The sequence below is a fragment of the Oncorhynchus mykiss genome, chromosome 25 (assembly GCF_057628025.1).
Source record: "Oncorhynchus mykiss isolate SJ-2025 chromosome 25, ASM5762802v1, whole genome shotgun sequence".
Lineage (NCBI taxonomy): Eukaryota > Metazoa > Chordata > Actinopteri > Salmoniformes > Salmonidae > Oncorhynchus > Oncorhynchus mykiss.
This window is the reverse complement of record NC_143046.1, coordinates 57,159,577-57,179,407: the sequence shown is the minus strand read 5'-3', so window position 1 is coordinate 57,179,407 and position 19,831 is coordinate 57,159,577. Positions and strand designations below refer to the sequence as shown.

Here is a 19,831-nt window from a genome sequence, read left to right as displayed (position 1 = left end):
AACTGATGTCAAGTTCCAACACAAATATTCATTTGAAAAAGCAATAGACTTTCACATTGTAGGTCTGTTGTTTAAACAATGTAATCATAATATATGACATTTAGCAGATGCTTTCATTCAAAGCGACTTACAGTCATTTGCACATACATTTTACGTATGGGTTTCCCCGGGAATCGAACCCACAACCCTGGTGGTGGGATCGGCATGCTCTACACAGGATCATCATTTATAATGTAATATGTGTTCATAACAGGGAGTGACATTGATAATAAGTCTATAGCAGTGTAATAAGTGTTTATAACAATGTACAGCACATCTACCAACGCACTGATGCGTTTCAAGAGCCTAAACTATTTTGTTTCAGAATCCTCAGACCCCTGACAGGGAGTAGCATAGGGGATAGTGCCATCAAGTGGAATAGAAATTAAACTATTATTACAGATATTATTTAATAAAGAATATTGAAAACCTAAATTACTTTTCAGAGATCAGAGAAACTTAACAGAACGCATCTTGAAACAGAAAATTTGCCACAATTTGTGAACGATGGACTTTTAATTTGAAGCTTTTTGCTCGATTTGGAACCGTTAATGTCGCTGATTTCATGAAGCTCTCCTGCGCATCAATTACTTCACGAAATCCCGCAACGTGAAAGCGTCAGAAATAAACATCGCGAGATTGTAAATATGTGTGAGAGTTAGAGATTTGAAAGCAGACGAAATGCGTACATACATTTTTTATTTTGGGTGGCCCAGGGAAATTAGACTTTTTCGAGCCTTTCGATGCTATTTTTGTATGTCTTTCTTTGTAATACTGTATGTATTCAATCATTTCGATTTGATCACTTCCCAATGGGCACATAAATCAATTCAATGTTTATTCCACGTTGGTTCAACGTAATTTAATTGAAATTACATGGATATTGTGTCACAGTGAATTGTATAATCTGCAGTCAATTTAATTATGTTTTCATGTGCCATGATTCTGACATTTGACATATGATCCTCAAAGGATTAGGCTAAATAGTTTCAGTGGTGCAGTCGGTGTAATCTCAATTCAATACGATGTGCATTTACTGTACATATAGCCAATATAGCTATTAAACCCATGTTCAGTGACTTTAATCTGTGACGCAAGTGGACAATTATGTTTGTGACGTTCCATGGAACCCACCGTGTAGTTTAAAACTCGATTCTGATTGGCTTGCAGGTCATTCTACAGTGTAAATCATAAATGAAAACGTGCTTTTATATCAGTGTGACAGATTCACAATACCGTGTCTCAAACCGTACCGCGCTTTTATCTGCCTAACGGTATCTTCAAGCAAGACTGGTTAGGCCTTTTGGATAGCTTGTCCAAGGTAAGAATATGCGTCAAGCTATAGACTACTTTTAATGTTTTAGTTTCCCGAACTCAAGTTACTCCAGTCAAGTGATTAATCGTAAATGTGTTGTTTTGACTGAGCAGTCCAATGGCCAATGCTGTTTTTGGACTATGAGACCCTCGGCTATATACTATGATGAGCCAATAACACGCATAGTTTATGCATTAGGCATTGCACAAATCAGTGTCTAGGTCAGAATATAAAGTAGCTATTTCCGTTAACTCAAATTACTCAAGTCAAGTGATTAATCGTAAGAGTTAGTTGTTTTGACTGTCAAAAAAATAACTTTGATGGAATATTCCAAATTACATTGGCAATTATGCATCACAAATTCACATTATTACTTGTATTTCAATGATTCATCCAGGCCCAAGACATAAAGTCGCCTGAAAGCTGTGTAGCAATAATTCCAGCTTCTGACCAAGAATCATGGATACCTTTCATGTGAGTACTCACACACCAGATTTTTTTTACATACCTCAGAAGGAAGATACCTCAATATCTGGAAGCACTGTCTCATGTACAACTGTTAATGCTATCTCTGAAATGTCTAACAAAATGTTGACTTGATCGTTTCATCAAGACCTTCTCATCACAAGTTGGAACTAGTGGTCAACATTGGGACAATGCCGCCCAAAATAACAGGGACCAACATTTTCATGGAGGTAAGCACTACACTTCTGATGGGTTCAAAGATTGTATTACATTATCTAAAAGTGAGAAAGTAAACACCAGCTGTTTTTATTATTTTCACAGGGAAGAACAATCCCCATTATGCCATGAATGTTTCATTGCTGAACAACCATAGATATTTTTCCTCTAATTTGGCTCCCGTTCCTCCCAACAGTGAGCAAGACCTGTCAGCAGAGCTCACTGGAGCAGGGAGACATGCCGTCACCCTTTTGGCGCCTGACAAAGTACACTTTTTTTCTTCTAAATAACACTATAGTAACATCTTCTGCACAAAGTTACATTCCTAATACGATTGGTGTTAAGTGAGAAAGAATCCTAAAGATGGTCCAATGGGCATGGTCTGAAGCCTCTCGTCATCTCAGTATGTTGAACCACCTGATTTTCTGCAGGCTTGAGATTCAGATCCTGCTGAACGATGTTAAGCAGTCGATTAACCACATGCAGGGGACGCTGAACACCATGCAGGGGCAGTGTATTGAGTTGCAGACTGCCATATCTAAGGTAGTGTCAGATGAGTCTCAGATACAGAAGAATAAGTCTATGATGGTATGGTGATAATGATTGAGATGGTGATTATAATAATGATGACTAGCGGTACCCCACCCTACGGGCGGTAAATCATTGGATCTGATTAATTCAATTCAATGCAATTCAATCTTTGAGGACTGCAACCATAGAAATACAGTTTATTTACACTAATAATAAGCTATTGTCAACTTCCCATCTATGCTTATCTTGCTCATTGCTCACTGTTACCCTACGTGTGCAACTATTATTGATTTCTCACACAAAAATAATTTGGTTGCAAATGTACCTGGGGCCACGTAAATAATTGTTAGGCTACTCATTTTGAATGAGTGGCAACTTGTGTGACCATAAAAGTCTGTGTGCGACTGGGGACAGTAAAATAATTTGGTTACTGACCTGCCCTACATCATAGAAGGCCCTTCAAGTCGGAACTAGAAAATTCGGACATTTCTGACTCTCTGACTCACTAACTCGTTATGGAATGAGGATTTCAGGTTTCCCACTTGTGAAGTATCAGAATCAACCAGTAGCAAGCTCTACGCTAATAACTTACATTCATTTTAACTCTGAGGTTCCAAGTTTCCGAAAGCATGTGAATGCGTCAATAATTGCCATGGTAATTTTGAATGTTCAGTCAGTGAGCATTATGGGTAATTGTCCTACATACTTACATCAAATGCTTTATGATAGCATCATCTCCTGTAGTAACAGTACCTTTCCAAACACAATTACAATTAAAATTAACAAAGATACAAAATATTGCTAAAGTGAAGAAAATCAGCTCAAAATTGTAGGAGGAAATGCCCCTGCAGCAGGGAGACTTACGGTATTATAATATATTGTAGATAACATTAATATAATTTGTGTATTTACAGTATCAGTACACATGCAAATGGAAGTATATGCTAGGGATTGATCTACACTGAGTGAACAAAACATTAACAACACCTTCCTATTGAGTTTCCCCCCTTTGGTGGTGGACCATTGTTGATACTCAGGGAAAACTGTTGAGCTGAAAAACCCAACAGCATTGCAGTTCTTGACCCAAACCGGTGCACCTGGCACATACTACCATACTCTGTTCAAAGGGACTTAAATCTTTGGTCTTGCCCATTCACCCTCTGAATGACACACATACACAATCCATGTCTCAATTGTCTAAAAATCATTCTTTAACCTGCCCCCCCCCCCCCCCCTTCATCTACACTGAGAAGAAGATTTAACAATTCACATCAATAAGGGATTATAGCTTTCACCTGATTTGTCTATGTCACTGAAAGAGAAGGTGTTCTTAATGTTTAATACACTCAGTGTAATGATGTTATAGATTCTAAGTGGTTGATTTCATAGGGAATTAATTTATGCTCTATTTATACCTGCAGATCATCACAGCAGCCGAAGTTGCTGTGCAGAGGGAGGAGATCCTCCGAGCATCAGGCCTCATCCCGTCACAGAGGGAGGAAATGCTCCGAGCATCAGGCCTCATCCTGTCACAGAGGGAGGGTATCCTCCAAACAGCCAGTGTTCCTGCACAGAGGGAGGGGATTCTTCCAGCAGCTAACATCACTGTGCAGAGGGAGGAGATCCTCCGAGCATCAGGCCTCATCCCGTCACAGAGGGAGGAAATGCTCCGAGCATCAGGCCTCATCCTGTCACAGAGGGAGGGTATCCTCCAAACAGCCAGTGTCCCTGCACAGAGGGAGGGGATTCTCCCAGCAGCTAACATCACTGTGCAGAGGGAGGAGATCTTCCGAGCATCAGGCCTCATCCCTGAAGAGAGGGAGGACATCCGCCTCACAGCCAGTGTCCCTGCACAGAGGGAGGTGATTCTTCCAGCAGCTACTGCAGCTACTGTCACTGTGCGAAAGGAGAAGATCCTCCGAGCATCAGGCCTCATTTCTGCACAAAAGGAGTTGATCCACCTGATGGCCAGTGTCACTGCGCAGAGGAAAGGAATCGTCCCAATGGTCAGCGTCCCTGCGCACAGGGAGGGGATCGTCCCAAAGGCTAGTGTCCCTGCTGAGAGGTTGGAGATCCTCCGAGCATCAGGCCTCATCCCGCCACAGAGGGAGGGGAATGTCCGAACAGCCAGTGTCCCAGCACAGAGGGATGGGATTCTCTCAGCAGCCAGCATCACTGAACAGAGGGAGGGGATTCTTCCAGCAGCTTCTATCACTGTGCCGAAGAAGAAGATCCTCAGAGCATCAGGCCTCATTCCTGCACAAAAGGAGTTGATCCACCTGATGGCCAGTGTCACTGCGCAGAGGAAGGGAATCGTCCCAATGGTCAGCGTCCCTGCGCACAGGGAGGGGATCGTCCCAAAGGCTAGTGTCCCTGCTGAGAGGTTGGAGATCCTCCGAGCATCAGGCCTCATCCCGCCACCAAGGGAGGGTATCCTCCAAACAGCCAGTGTCCCTGCACAGAGAGAGGAGATCCTCCGAGCATCAGGCCTCATCCCATCACAGAGGGAGGGTATCCTCCAAACAGCCAGTGTCCCTACACAGAGAGAGGAGATCCTCCGAGCATCAGGCCTCATCCCATCACAGAGGGAAGGTATCCTCCAAACAGCCAGTGTCCCTGCACAGAGGGAGGGGATCTTCCGAGCATCAGGCCTCATCCCTGAAGAGAGGGAGGAGATCCTCCTCACAGCCAGTGTCCCTGTGAAGAATGAAAACATTCATCCACAACCACCTTCCATCATCCCCATGTTGGCACCACTGCGGAAATGGGATGGTGGAGCGTGTACTCCACCTGTGGATTTCTATTCCAAGAGAAGAGGTCACTTAACCTTACCTAATTAGTAAAGAAATTACTATTGCGAGAATAAGTTGTGATAGATCAAATGTATGGCTCATGTGAGTGTATAGCTGTAATACTTTCATGCATTTTCTACATAAAAATGTTTAGCTCCATTGTACTTTTACATTTGAGTCATTTAGCAGACACTGTTATCCAGAGCGACTGACAGTAGTGAGTCTATACATTTTCATACTCCAGTGAATCTCTCCAGGATTTCACATGGATTTTTTTCATATTTGCGGATAAATATGCTAGATTTTGCAGCGACAATTATGACATTTTGCATTGCAATATGCAATTGTTTTGTCCAATTTGTTGCAAAAATGCACTGACAAGGGAAAAAACTGTGTTGATGTGTCGCTTGATTGAACCATATTATGCAGTAAATGTGCGGTGATTGGTTGAAATTGCGAGCACTCTTTTTGTACTGTGGTAATTGTCAGTTCTATGCGATAATATTGTGATGTGACTATTTTATGCAGAAATAGTTTGGTGATTGGTCACATTTGTAAGCCCTCACATAATATGCAGGGAATTGTTCATTTTGCAACCAAAACAATGCGGTGGCAGAGTCCTGGAGTAACCTCCCAGTAATCCCTGTGACTGCGTGTAGGTTAAGATTGGGTTGTAAACAGAGTATCAGAGCAAGACGTTCCTACCTGTCAGCCAGTAATTGTTCTGTATGGTGACATGAGCAGAGTGGCCTGACTTCTCCCACTTATTACAGATGTCCGACTTAGATATGTGGAGCATCCTGCTATGATGTCCATCACCAAGCCGGAACACTCCGATGCCAACCCTCAGTTCCAGACTGGCACCCGGCCGGTGGCTGAGCCCGAGACCCCTGCTGTTCACAATAACAGTGGAGGCTGGCTGAGCTGGGTCTTTGGGAGTGGAAGAGCTAATAAGAAGGAGGTTCATCTACCTGAGGACAAAGACAGATCTGTAAGGAACTGGTTATTAACACTATATTCTATGTAGAGACAATTGAGTGGATTTAAAAAATAAAATAAATTGTGGCTTGCTTCACATTGCTAATCTCTTCTTCCTCAGATTGTCTGGGATCCAACTCTGCACAGATGGGTTAACAAAACTGAGCCCAAGGCTGAAGTACACACTTAAATTCAATTAAATTAAAAACAGTGAACAACCATTGTATTTCAACTGTGCTGATATTACCAACAATTTGGAAAATGTGTTGATGTGTTTTACAGAACAAGTGTGTACCACCACCTCCACCGATGGGGACACATGGATATCAGGGGAACACTGGCAGTGTCCCCAAAGGAGTGAATCCCTACTCTATGAAAGCAGGTGAATATTGCTTTAGAATACATGTGGTCTAACCAAGACTGTGTCAGCCAATCATAGATGTCCCTGGTGGTCTCCTCGCTAACACCTTTCCCACTGCCAGCAGGTCTATGGGGCAGCAGATACCCCACAATGCATTACAATGATGGGACCAACTCAAAGCCTCCAAGCCATGGGGCTGGACTGCTTCCTAGACAGCTCTCTGGCTTGCTCCCTCCTTCACACTTTGACCTCATGGCACCAATGGTTGTGCCACCTGACACTCTACACTACTGAGGTATGACTCTGGAAAATCCTTCCAAATTGTATCCATTCATCATTAACTGTGATTTGACTTTAACATAGCAAATGGCTGAAGTAGCAAGGATGTTAACTATTTTTCATTTTTGTCCAACAGGCCATTTTCCCAAATTGGATTTGCCATACATAGATTTTTTCAGCATTAAAAATGTATTAAAATATGATCTTTTAATTAAATATCTCCTTTGTGTCCTCATGTTCACATGAATTTGATGTGTTCTATCATCATTTACAATTCTTATTGCTTCTGCATTTACGTTACTTACTGTACAGACAATATTATATTATTATATTTTATTTTAGACATTACAAAAACATTTTTTCATGCTTTCTGGATTTCTTACATTTACTTACTGTACAGGAAAGTATATTTTATACACATATTTAAACAAAACAAAAACATTTTATTTATGTATTTCATAGACGGCGGCAGGGTAGCCTAGTGGTTGGACTAGTAACCTGAAGGTTGCAAGTTCAAACCCCCGAGTTGACAAGGTACAAATCTGTCGTTCTGCTTTCAGTTCTGCACTGTTCCTAGGCCATCATTGAAAATAAGAATTTGTTCTTAATTAACCTTGCCTTGTTAATAAAGGTTAAAAAAAGACACAACGGGGGGGGGGCGAGTGAGGGGGGGGGGGCGAGTGAAGGGTTGTGCGTGAGAGGCTCCTGCAACTTTTTTGCGAAATAATCTAATTTAACCTACTTTATGGCACTTTTTACAACAAACGTTTCTTTCTAATACAAGATTGTAACTTTCTATATGAAAATGCCGAGTAATAAGCGACCAAAGGACAATAAATCCACAGCGGAGGCCTACTCCCCACTAAACAACGAGACAGACATGGCGGGAGGCACATGCAACAACGTGACACTTACAGAACTTACCCGGGCTTTGGGGGAGCTACGTGTTGCTATAGCTGAGGATCTTAAGGATCTTAATTGCTGAACTGGACACCAAAATCGAGAGCATCATTCGAACGGTCGCTTCGCATGGCCAGAGTATTGTGGACCTTGAGAAAGCTTCTGAATTCAACGCTGGTAGGATCGACGAGTTAGAGAAGCTATGTACGTCATTGCAGGATACTGTGCAGACGCTTTCTGTGAAAGTGGTGGACCTGGAGGGCCGATCCAGACGTAATAACCTTCGCGTTGTTGGTCTGGCAGAGGGGGTAGAGGCGGGCTCTCGCCCCACCGACTTCTTCGCCAAGCTATTGAAGGATGCAATGGGATCGGATGTTTTGGATTCGGATCCCCAGCTGGACCGCGCACATCGCTCCCTTGTCCCAGTGCCTGGACCGGGCAAACGTCCTCGCCCAGTAAAATCATCTGTTGTCACAGTTTCAAGACCAAGGATCTTATCCTGCGTGAAGCTCGAATGAGGGGCAACCTGTCACATAAAGGGCATCCATTCCGTGTCTATGAGGATTATGCGCCCGATGTGGCAAAGCATCGCGCCGACTACAGAGATGTCATGACCAAACTCTACAAACTCCATCTTCGCCCAGCCTTACTCTTCCCTGCAAGACTAAGAATTACCCCGCCTTCCGGTGAGAAGATTTGGCTCTCCTCGGTTTTGGACGCAGAGAAGTTTATCCGGGGATATACACCAATCCCCCGTACAGGTTAGAGTGCCTTGTTATTGCGTGTTAGGGTCTGCTCATGGACTCGAATCCATACTATACCATATTGGGTGAAAACGTATTAAACGGGCTCAACAAGGGCTACCGAACATGTAAGACGCTGAGCAGACCAATGGATGGCGGTCAGAGCTCTCAATGAACGTTACATTCACTTTCATCCCGGCTGTGCTCAGAGCGATGCATATTTTTTACTTCCAGGTTTGATCACTGACACCTTCGGACGGATATACTTATATTCCCCCACTTTTGTTTTGTTTCGTTATTTATTTTACAATCCTTACATTATTCTTACTACCATACCATTTATTTATTGCTTGCAGGGGACTGGGGGTGATGGTTGGGAGGGGGCAGACACCTGGTTAGCAGGTTGATGTTTTGTGCCGTTCTGCCTTTGTCTGGCCGTGGGCCTCTCTCCCGACTAGAGTCCCACCAGCCCTCTGTAGTGCTTATGTCTGTGTAGGTGTGCGTACATATAATTACTATTTGTACTTTATTACTATTTTCTCTTAGCATTTTAGTATTATGTATGTGTATATTTTAAATCAGTGTAGACTGTTATTCTGGGGTATGAATGTTTGTATGTGTATATGTGCATATGGATGTATACATACATATTCTTTAAATATATATTTTTATATATGATTTTTTTTGCGTGGGTATGTATACATACATGTATATGTATGTATGTGTGTGTGTGTGTGTGTGTGTGTGTGTGTGTGTGTGTGTGTGTGTGTATGTATATATATGTATATATACACGTATGTGTATCTATATGTATGTATGTATGTGTGTGTATGTATGTGTGTATGTATATGTATGTGTTTATGTATGTGTGTATATGTATGTGTGTATATGTATGTCTGTGTGTGTGTGTGTGTGTATGTATATATATGTATAAATACATATGTGTATCTACATGTATGTATGTGTATGTATGTATGTATATGTATATATATATGTGTGTGTGTATGTATGTGTGTATATGTATGTATATGTATGTATATGTATGTATATATATATATATATATGTATATGTGTGTGTGTATGTATGTGTGTATATATATAATGTATATATTTTTATTTAAACATGTTTTGTTTATGGGGGGAACGTTTAATTTAACAAATCCTTGTTCCGATCTCCTGACCCACAGTATGTAAAGGTACGGCTGACTATGTCGGTTGCGGGTGGTTTATTTTTTGACCGGCAGTGCTTACCAATATCATCTTGAGGCTATATCTTGCTTATCTCTGGGATTGACCCAGGATGACGCTTAAATGCGCAATATGTTTAAGTTGCAACTTATTCTGTTTAGGTTTATTAGATGTTAACTGAACACTTAACTCGCGGGAGCCTCCTCAGTTCATATGTTAGTAGAAGTTCTAGGATAGTGAGAGGTGAACGTATAGTTGGGATTTTATTTTTGTTTTACCTCTTGTTCGAGGTCGCGCCGTGCTTTTTTGGCATCGGCCAGACAATGTGTTTATTATTTTTATTTATCCTTTTTCTTTCTCCTGTTTGTACATGCCTGTTAAATGTGGGTTGATGGGGGGGGGGGGGTAAGTGTTGGGGAAATTAGGGGAACAGGGTGGGAAGTAAAGGTGCTTGCAGGGGGGGAGGGGTGGGTTGGATACTGCTCAGGTGTAGGTGCTACATATGCTGATCGTGATGGTTTGGTGCGCTTTCTTACCTTTTTATCAAGTTACATGGTATGCAGGCCACCATAGGAACTACAAACGAGAGGAGGGCGGGGCTTACATTCACTTCCTGGAATGTCAAGGGTTTAAACGAACCAATTAAGAGGGGCAAGGTCCTAGCCCACTTGAAAGCACTCTCGTCTGATATTATATTTTTGCAAGAAACCCATCTGAAGAATAACTCTCATAGCAGACTTAAGTGTAGGTGGGTGGGGCAAGTGCATCACTCTAACTTCTCTGCCAAAACGAGAGGCACAGCGATTCTGGTACGGAAAGGAATTCCCTTTCTACATAAAACCACTATTGCGGATAAAGAGGGTCGGTATGTGATCGCAATAGGAGAAATCCACTCTACCTCAGTAACTCTACTAAATATCTATGGACCAAACATTGACAACCCCTCTTTTTTCAAAAGAGTCCTCGCCCTGATTCCAGATATCTCCCATACTAACCTGGTCATTGGAGGGGACCTTAACTGTGTGCTAGACCAATATTTGGATAGATCCTCTACCCGGCGAACCCCTACCTCCTATTCAAGCAAATTCTTGAATACCTACATAAAAAATTCAAACGTATTTGATATATGGAGGATCAATAACCCTACGGGTAGGGAATACTCCTTTTACTCTCATGTTCACAAGGTTTACACTCGAATTGACTACTTTTTGTTGGATGCTAGACTACTCCCCTATACCTGTAATGTGAGGTATCATGATATTATAATCTCGGACCACAGTCCACTCACCTTCTCCCTGAGATTGGGTGACATTGTACCAAACGAGAGGGTCTGGAGGTTGAATCCTCAGCTCCTCACAGAACCAACATTCTGTGAATATCTTAAAGACCAAATTACATATTTCTTTGATACCAATGACAACACAGAGACCTCCCCAGCATTATTGTGGAAAACACTGAAGGCTTATCTGAGAGGCTGTATCATCTCCTTTCAGGCTGCCAGGAGTAGGCAAAACAGAGGAAAACTGGAAGAACTGGAGGGACAAATTCACTTACTGGATAGGGAGAATGCTAGCCACCCATCTATGGAGAAACATAAAAAAATTACCTCTTTAAAATTTGAATATAATCAGATTCTCTCAGCTAAAATTGCTAAATCTTTTCTCTATGCCAAGCAAAAATATTTTGAGTTTGGTGACAAACCACACAAATTACTTGCCAGACAACTTCGAAAAAATGTGAGTGACCGAATGATTCACAGGGTTAAATCTGCATCTGGGGAATTACTCTCTTCCCCCAAAGACATCAATGACAGATTCCGGCAGTTTTATGAGACTCTATATACATCTAAAGCGGATCCTAACCCCTTAATTATGCAAACATTTTTGGAGGACTGTAATCTCCCTGCCCTGAACCAGGACGATTCTAACTTCCTGAATAAGGAAATATCTCTTGATGAAATTCGAGAAACAATTAAATCTCTAAAGAGTGGCAAGACCCCGGGCCCAGATGGATACCCTGGTGAATTCTATAAAACATTCAGCAACATGCTCTCTCCCTATCTGCACAAAATGTTGGTTCAGGCCAATGAGGATGGAGCTCTCCCTTCTACTTTGGACGAAGCGTTCATTACAGTTATACATAAGAAGGGTAAAGATCCAGAAGAGGTAGGGTCATACAGACCAATATCTCTCCTTAATACAGACCAAAAGATTTTAGCAAAAACTCTGGCTAACAGGCTTAGCACTTTAATTGGCAAATTGGTCCATTCGGATCAGACCGGCTTTATCCCTAACAGAAACTCATTCTTCAATCTCAGGCGCCTCTTCAATATTATGTATTCTCAGAGGTTACCCAACGTGGACCTTGCCGTCATATCTCTTGACGCCGAAAAGGCCTTTGACCAAGTTGAGTGGCCCTATCTATTCAAGGTCCTACAGAAATGTAATATTGGAGATAGGTTCATAAATTGGATCCAGCTTTTATATAGGAACCCCTGTGCCAGAATACTCACTAACCAATCATTGTCGCCCCGATTTAACCTCAACAGGGGGACAAGGCAGGGTTGTGCACTGTCGCCTATGCTCTTCGCCCTAATTATCGAACCGCTCGCTCAGACGATTAGATCTCATGCAGCAATACACGGCTATAATACTAAAGATACTCTAAATAAAATCTCCCTATACACAGATGACATCCTCCTCTATGTAACAGAACCCCAGGCTAGTATCCCAGCTATTCTTGATGTGATCAATTTGTTTGGTACCTTCTCGGGATACAGAATAAATTGGAACAAGAGTGAATTAATGCCCATACGGTCGCAAAATGCCTCCTGGCTAGAACATCTCCCATTTAAGTTATCTTCAGAAAAATGTACCTACCTAGGAATTGTAGTTACCAAACAATACTCCTTACTATTTAAAGATAATTTCCCCTCTCTGATACAAAAACTCAAAGCAAACATACTATTTTGGAGAACTCTCCCAATTTCTCTCCTCGGAAGAATTAATGCCATTAAAATGGTCTTCCTCCCACAACTGCTCTACCTATATCAGAACATCCCAGTATTCATACCTAAATCCTTTCATAAACAACTGGACTCAATTATCAATCCTTTCATCTGGGATTATAAAACACACAGAATAGGTAAAAAACACCTCTGCAAATCCAAGATGGAAGGAGGATTGTCTCTCCCAAATTTTATATTTTATTACTGGGCCGCTAACCTCCGCATTGTTACGTTTCTGCTGGATGACGTACTTCCGGCATCCAGCTGGCTTAGTATGGAGCGTGAGGAGTGTCACCCCTTCTCTATAGGCGCTGTGATTTTGTCGCCTGTCAATCTGGAGATGTCACTTTATTGTAACAATCCTATTATACATAGCACAGTCCGAATCTGGAAGCAAATGAAAGTCCACTTTGAGCTTAGACCAATGTCATTCATGCTCCCTGTCGCCAGGAATCCCTCCTTTGCCCCTTCTAACCTTGATAACACCTTTGAGCGATGGGGAGAGTTGGGGATAAGTACCATAGGGGATTTATACATAGAAGGGACCTTTGCTTCCTTTGAGTTGCTGAGGGAAACTTATAACCTTCCCAGAAGTAATTTTTTCAGATACCTACAAATTAGAGACTACGTTAGGAAACACCTCCCAACATTTGGGAATGCCAAACCTTCCATGTTTGACGGATGCATAAAAATATGCCCCACCTCCGATAAACTGATATCGCGTCTATATGATGCTTTTCAATCTGTTAGCACACCTTCCACTGATGCCATCAAGGCAAAATGGGAGGAAGAACTAGGGACTGACATCTCGATGGCAGACTGGGAAGAGAGCTTGGAGTATATCCACACATGCTCCATTAATTCCAGACATCGTCTCATACAATTCAAGGTTTTACACAGATTACACTATTCCAAAATTAAACTGCATAGGATATTTCCTGACACATCCCATACATGTGATAAATGTCAGGCTACGCAGGGTACACTACTCCACTGCTTTGCCCTATGCTCTAGCTTGCATGGTTATTGGAGTGGAATTTTTGGGATCCTCTCTGAAGTTTTGGAGACTTCAATAGATCCAGACCCGCTTCCGATAATCCTGGGAGTATCTGAGTCCCTAAACGGATTAACCAACCCCCAAAAACAACTAATCTCGTACGGTCTCATCTCGGCAAAAAAACAAATCTTGTTGTTTTGGAAGAGGAGGGAAGCGCCCTCTACCAAATTATGGCTCAGTGAATTGGCAAACACTGTACACTTAGAAAGAATTAGATATATTCTGAACAATAAATTATCAACATTTGATCAAATCTGGCAGCCTTTCCTCTCCTACTTGGACGAGTCGGCGCTGTGAATTTGTACTTATTAACGCACTCTCAATTGTAATATTTTAATCTACCTTTGGGCAGCATGTGCTGGCCCTGCCACCCGAGCAGTTGGGGGGGGGGGTCAGGCTACGCAGGGTACACTACTCCACTGCTTTGCCCTATGCTCTAGCTTGCATGGTTATTGGAGTGGAATTTTTGGGATCCTCTCTGAAGTTTTGGAGACTTCAATAGATCCAGACCCGCTTCTGATAATCCTGGGAGTATCTGAGTCCCTAAACGGATTAACCAACCCCCAAAGTTGGGAGGGGGGGGGGGGGTTTGGGGGAATAAGGGGGGGGGGGGGGTAGGGGGGACATCTTCCCTCTTTCTTTCTACGTGTCCTTGTTTTGTATGTCGTGTTTTGTATTATTTGTTCTGCACCCAGAACTCTGGGTCTTGTTGTTCCTGTATGCTCTTTTATGTTTAGATAAGAATTGTATACCTGTCTTGTATACCACCTATACACCATTCTTGTGTGTGTTTAATAAAAAATATTTGAAACAAACTAAATATATTTAGATGCATTTTCAATTCCTAAATGTCAATATTTTATTTTCTGTGCCACGTGTTTATGCCCATTTATGTACATCCTGTATACACCTCACACACATGGTCAGGGGCTTAAAAAATAAGAAAACAGTAACATGTCAGATAGAGTTTACATTTTTGAGTTTGCATCCCAATATGACACTTTAAATATTTCACAGAATACTGAAATGTAACAAAACACCTATTGTGTTTATTGAGATGTACACTGAGATGCTCAGTTGGTCAATATTTCCCTCCAGTGATTCCCCAACATCTTGTCAACATGGGACCCAAAAATGGAGCAGATATCTTATACCAACCTATCTAAATAGACATGTATCCATAACAAGGCCTAGGAGGCCCCTATACTGTCCAAAGATCTCTCCAAAATGTCACATATTTTAAAGCATCTTTATTTTCATGCATATAACTTGGCAAAAAAAATTTGGGGTGACCACATTCACATTCTTTTGTGTAGACAATCATTTTTGATGATTTCATGACTGTTTGATAGTAGGTCCCTGAATGGTCAAAAACCCTCTTCAAATAGAAGTATGTTTGTAGCACAAAATATCTTACAGGAAGGCCCTCTCACTCTCTCATCATGTCACAAGCAGACAGGCTCCCAGAGGCAGGGCCATAAAAGGCCCCATCTCACTCAGCTGCCGCTGCCCTCTCCAACAGCCATCAGCACAGAACAGCATGAATCAAATCAAAGTATATTTGTCACATGCGCCGAATACCGCAGTGAAATGCTTACTTACAGGCTCTAACCAATAGTGCAAAAAAAAGGTATTAGGTGAACAATAGGTAGGTTAAGAAATAAAAACAACAGTAAGAAGACAGTGAAAAATACAGTAGTGAGGCTATAAAACTAGCGAGGCTACATACAGACACCGGTTAGTCAGGCTGATTGAGGTAGAATGTACATGTAAATATGGTTAAAGTGACTATGCATATATGATGAACAGAGAGTAGCAGCAGTGTAAAGAGGGGTTGGCAGGTGGTGGGATTTCTAATCCCTTGATATTATTGTAGGATCGGATTTTAATAGCTAACTTTTCGATGGCCATAATAAATAGATATGCCGATAGTGGACAACCTTCTTTTATGAGAAGTAGCCATTATTTACTATTGTCACATGTGCTCCCTCTCCGGCCTCTAGGTCACCAGGCTGTTCGTTATGGCGCACACCTGTCACCAGCCTTACACGCATTATGACACTCACCTGGACTCCATCACCTCCTTGATTACCTGCCCTTTATATGTCCCTCCCTTTGGTTTCTACCCCCATTAGTCATTGTTGCTGTTTCATGTCAGTGCGCTGTTTGTGTTCCTTGTTTTGTTCATTTATTTATTAATTAAATGTATTCATTCCCTGAACTTGCTTCCCGACTCTCAGAGTACATCCGTACAACTATTTTTCACATAGGGTTACTATACATGATTTTAACCCATTTTATAAGAGATTGTCCAAAATTGAAATGTTCCAGGCATTAATATATAAACTCCAGTCGTACTTTATGAAAAGCCTTTTAAAAGTCAGCTATGAATAGCAGGCCTGGTTTCCCTGATTCTTCATAGTGTTCTATTGGTTGCAGTACTTGCTGTATATGATCTCCAATATATTGTCCATGTAAAAAACCTGTCTGATTAGAATTAATAATGTCCGACAATACCTTTTTAATTTTATGCGCTATACATTTTGCTAGCATTTTTGCATCACAACACTGAAGTTTAAGGGGCCTCCAATTTTTTTATGGACTGGATCTTTATATTTACCACTTTGAATCGTGTTTCAGTAATAATGAAGGAGTGGTTAAAACATGCTAATAACGGTCCTCTGAGGATATCAAAAGAGGTTTATCAGAGTTATTGACCTCACAAGAAGTCAGATTCAAGTAACTTACGGTAACTTATGGTGCTGAAACTTGAAGGTGCCGCCACGGCACAATCAATCGGAAATGGACAGCTCATGGTGCTGAAAGTAGGCAAATTGGAGTAAACATCATTCATTTTAAACGTCTTCATTTTAATTAGGGATATGTGTTGGAGCCTATTTCTTCCTATTTAAGAAATAAGAGGCAGGCCTACCGGTTTGACTGATGAAATTAGGCTATAGGCTGCTATATCCATAGATATGTTAGTCAATTCCTCCACCCGCCATGCACTCTTTAAATAGCCCACCTCTGTGTCTGTTAAGACTTGAAGTTAGTGTGTATGAGAGGGTATGCCATAGGCCTACCTTTTCTTAAAGAAAAGGGCAAAAAGTACAGTGCTACCCACTATTAGTTTAATATTTTGAGGAAAATTAAACAGATGTGATTATATACAGTTATCTATAACAACACTTTGGTCCGCGATTCTTAATGCTAGAAACAAGCTGTAAAATAGGAATAACTGGGAAAGACGTGACTCTGATGCATATGGGGATATTGTTGTTTCATTTGCTTTGGATATAATCGAATCTGACACTATCAATTGATTAAGCTATTCACATTCTGTACAATAAAATACATTTAAACCCAGACAGCTTTTAGGGAAACACTTGTGACCTCTCGTTGGGTTAAGCCAAGGAAGAAGATTAGCCAGCAGTTGAAGCTTACATTTTTCTGCGTCAGTAGGCCTACTCGGTCTGGGGTGGAAAGGTAGGCCTAACTTGAAAGTACCATGCTCAGATGTTAATTATTTACAAACAGGGACAGTTTCCTTGCAAATAACACACACTGTTTTGGCATTGTATCTCTCTGTCTATACTGTCATTTCAGTCATTTGTGATTTATTTAAAACGTTTCTACTAATACTGTATGGTAACTATTGAAGTCCACTCTTGTACAGCACATTAAAGGTGTATCTCTTTCTCTACAATTTAGGAGATTTTAAGATATTTTGTTGTTTGTGATGGTACTCTAGGTGCGAGGGACATCCTGTGCCACCAGTCAGTTGATGGTGGATGACATTCTGACCCCGTGCTCGCCAGGTGACCCGGCGGCCATAGAATTGACCTGGATGGATGTGCCTAGCGACAAGCTGCTGGAGCCCATTTGGTTACTGACCTGCCCTACATCATAGAAGGCCCTTCAAGTCGGAACTAGAAAATTCAGACATTTCTGACTCTCTGACTCGCTAACTCGTTATGGAATGAGGATTTCAGGTTTCCCACTTGTGAAGTATCAGAATCAACCAGTAGGAAGCTCTACGCTAATAACTTACATTCATTTTAACTCTGAGGTTCCAAGTTTCCGAAAGCATGTGAATGCGTCAATAATTGCCATGGTAATTTTGAATGTTCAGTCAGTGAGCATTATGGGTAATTGTCCTACATACTTACATCAAATGCTTTATGATAGCATCATCTCCTGTAGTAACAGTACCTTTCCAAACACAATTACAATTAAAATTAACAAAGATACAAAATATTGCTAAAGTGAAGAAAATCAGCTCAAAATTGTAGGAGGAAATGCCCCTGCAGCAGGGAGACTTACGGTATTATAATATATTGTAGATAACATTAATATAATTTGTGTATTTACAGTATCAGTACACATGCAAATGGAAGTATATGCTAGGGATTGATCTACACTGAGTGAACAAAACATTAACAACACCTTCCTATTGAGTTTCCCCCCTTTGGTGGTGGACCATTGTTGATACTCAGGGAAAACTGTTGAGCTGAAAAACCCAACAGCATTGCAGTTCTTGACCCAAACCGGTGCACCTGGCACATACTACCATACTCTGTTCAAAGGGACTTAAATCTTTGGTCTTGCCCATTCACCCTCTGAATGACACACATACACAATCCATGTCTCAATTGTCTAAAAATCATTCTTTAACCTGCCCCCCCCCCCCCCCCCCCCCCCTTCATCTACACTGAGAAAAAGATTTAACAATTCACATCAATAAGGGATTATAGCTTTCACCTGCTTTGTCTATGTCACTGAAAGAGAAGGTGTTCTTAATGTTTAATACACTCAGTGTAATGATGTTATAGATTCCAAGTGGTTGATTTTTTAGGGAATTAATTTATGCTCTATTTATACCTGCAGATCACCACAGCAGCCGAATTTGCTGTGCAGAGGGAGGAGATCCTCCGAGCATCAGGCCTCATCCCGTCACAGAGGGAGGAAATGCTCCGAGCATCAGGCCTCATCCTGTCACAGAGGGAGGGTATCCTCCAAACAGCCAGTGTCCCTTCACAGAGGAAGGGGATTCTCCCAGCAGCTAACATCACTGTGCAGAGGGAGGAGATCTTCCGAGCATCAGGCCTCATCCCTGAAGAGAGGGAGGACATCCGCCTCACAGCCAGTGTCCCTGCACAGAGGGAGGGGATTCTTCCAGCAGCTACTGCAGCTACTGTCACTGTGCGAAAGGAGAAGATCCTCCGAGCATCAGGCCTCATTTCTGCACAAAAGGAGTTGATCCACCTGATGGGTATTATCCAAACAGCCAGTGTCCCTGCACAGAGGGAGGGGATCTTCCGAGCATCAGGCCTCATCCCGCCACCAAGGGAGGGTATCCTCCAAACAGCCAGTGTCCCTGCACAGAGGGAGGGGATCTTCCGAGCATCAGGCCTCATCCCTGAAGAGAGGGAGGAGATCCTCCTCACAGCCAGTGTCCCTGTGAAGAATGAAAACATTCATCCACAACCACCTTCCATCATCCCCATGTTGGCACCACTGCGGAAATGGGATGGTGGAGCGTGTACTCCACCTGTGGATTTCTATTCCAAGAGAAGAGGTCACTTAACCTTACCTAATTAGTAAAGAAATTACTATTGTGAGAATAAGTTGTGATAGATCAAATGTATGGCTCATGTGAGTGTATAGCTGTAATACTTTCATGCATTTTCTACATAAAAATTTTTAGCTCCATTGTACTTTTACATTTGAGTCATTTAGCAGACACTGTTATCCAGAGCGACGTACAGTAGTGAGTCTATACATTTTCATACTCCAGTGAATCTCTCCAGGATTTCACATGGATTTTTTTCATATTTGCGGATAAATATGCTAGATTTTGCAGCGACAATTATGACATTTTGCATTGCAATATGCAATTGTTTTGTCCAATTTGTTGCAAAAATGCACTGACAAGGGAAAAAACTGTGTTGATGTGTCGC

The 19,831-nt window shown here is 41.7% G+C and overlaps 1 protein-coding gene across 1 annotated transcript; it reads left to right on the top strand.

Moving 5' to 3' along the window:
• Window positions 1-1,746: 1,746 nt before the first annotated feature.
• On the top strand, window positions 1,747-19,558 carry LOC149972057 (uncharacterized). Its single transcript, XM_090219299.1, has 7 exons — window positions 1,747-1,828; window positions 1,968-2,049; window positions 2,232-5,383; window positions 6,132-6,349; window positions 7,933-8,331; window positions 17,623-17,756; window positions 18,746-19,558. The coding sequence occupies exons 3-7, from the start codon at window positions 3,967-3,969 to the stop codon at window positions 19,470-19,472; spliced, it is 2,895 nt and encodes a 964-aa protein (XP_090075425.1). The 5' UTR covers window positions 1,747-1,828; window positions 1,968-2,049; window positions 2,232-3,966; the 3' UTR covers window positions 19,473-19,558.
• Window positions 19,559-19,831: the final 273 nt, after the last annotated feature.

What these genes read in the sequence shown, in the direction of transcription:
- LOC149972057 (XM_090219299.1), top strand. Translation starts at nt 3,967, where the DNA reads ATGCTCTATTTATACCTGCAGATCATCACAGCAGCCGAAGTTGCTGTG. An exon ending in TTTCTATTCCAAGAGAAGAG is followed by an intron (nt 5,384 to 6,131) that starts GTCACTTAACCT and finishes CACTTATTACAG; the next exon opens with ATGTCCGACTTAGATATGTG. An exon ending in AAGCTGCTGGAGCCCATTTG is followed by an intron (nt 17,757 to 18,745) that starts GTTACTGACCTG and finishes ATTTATGCTCTA; the next exon opens with TTTATACCTGCAGATCACCA.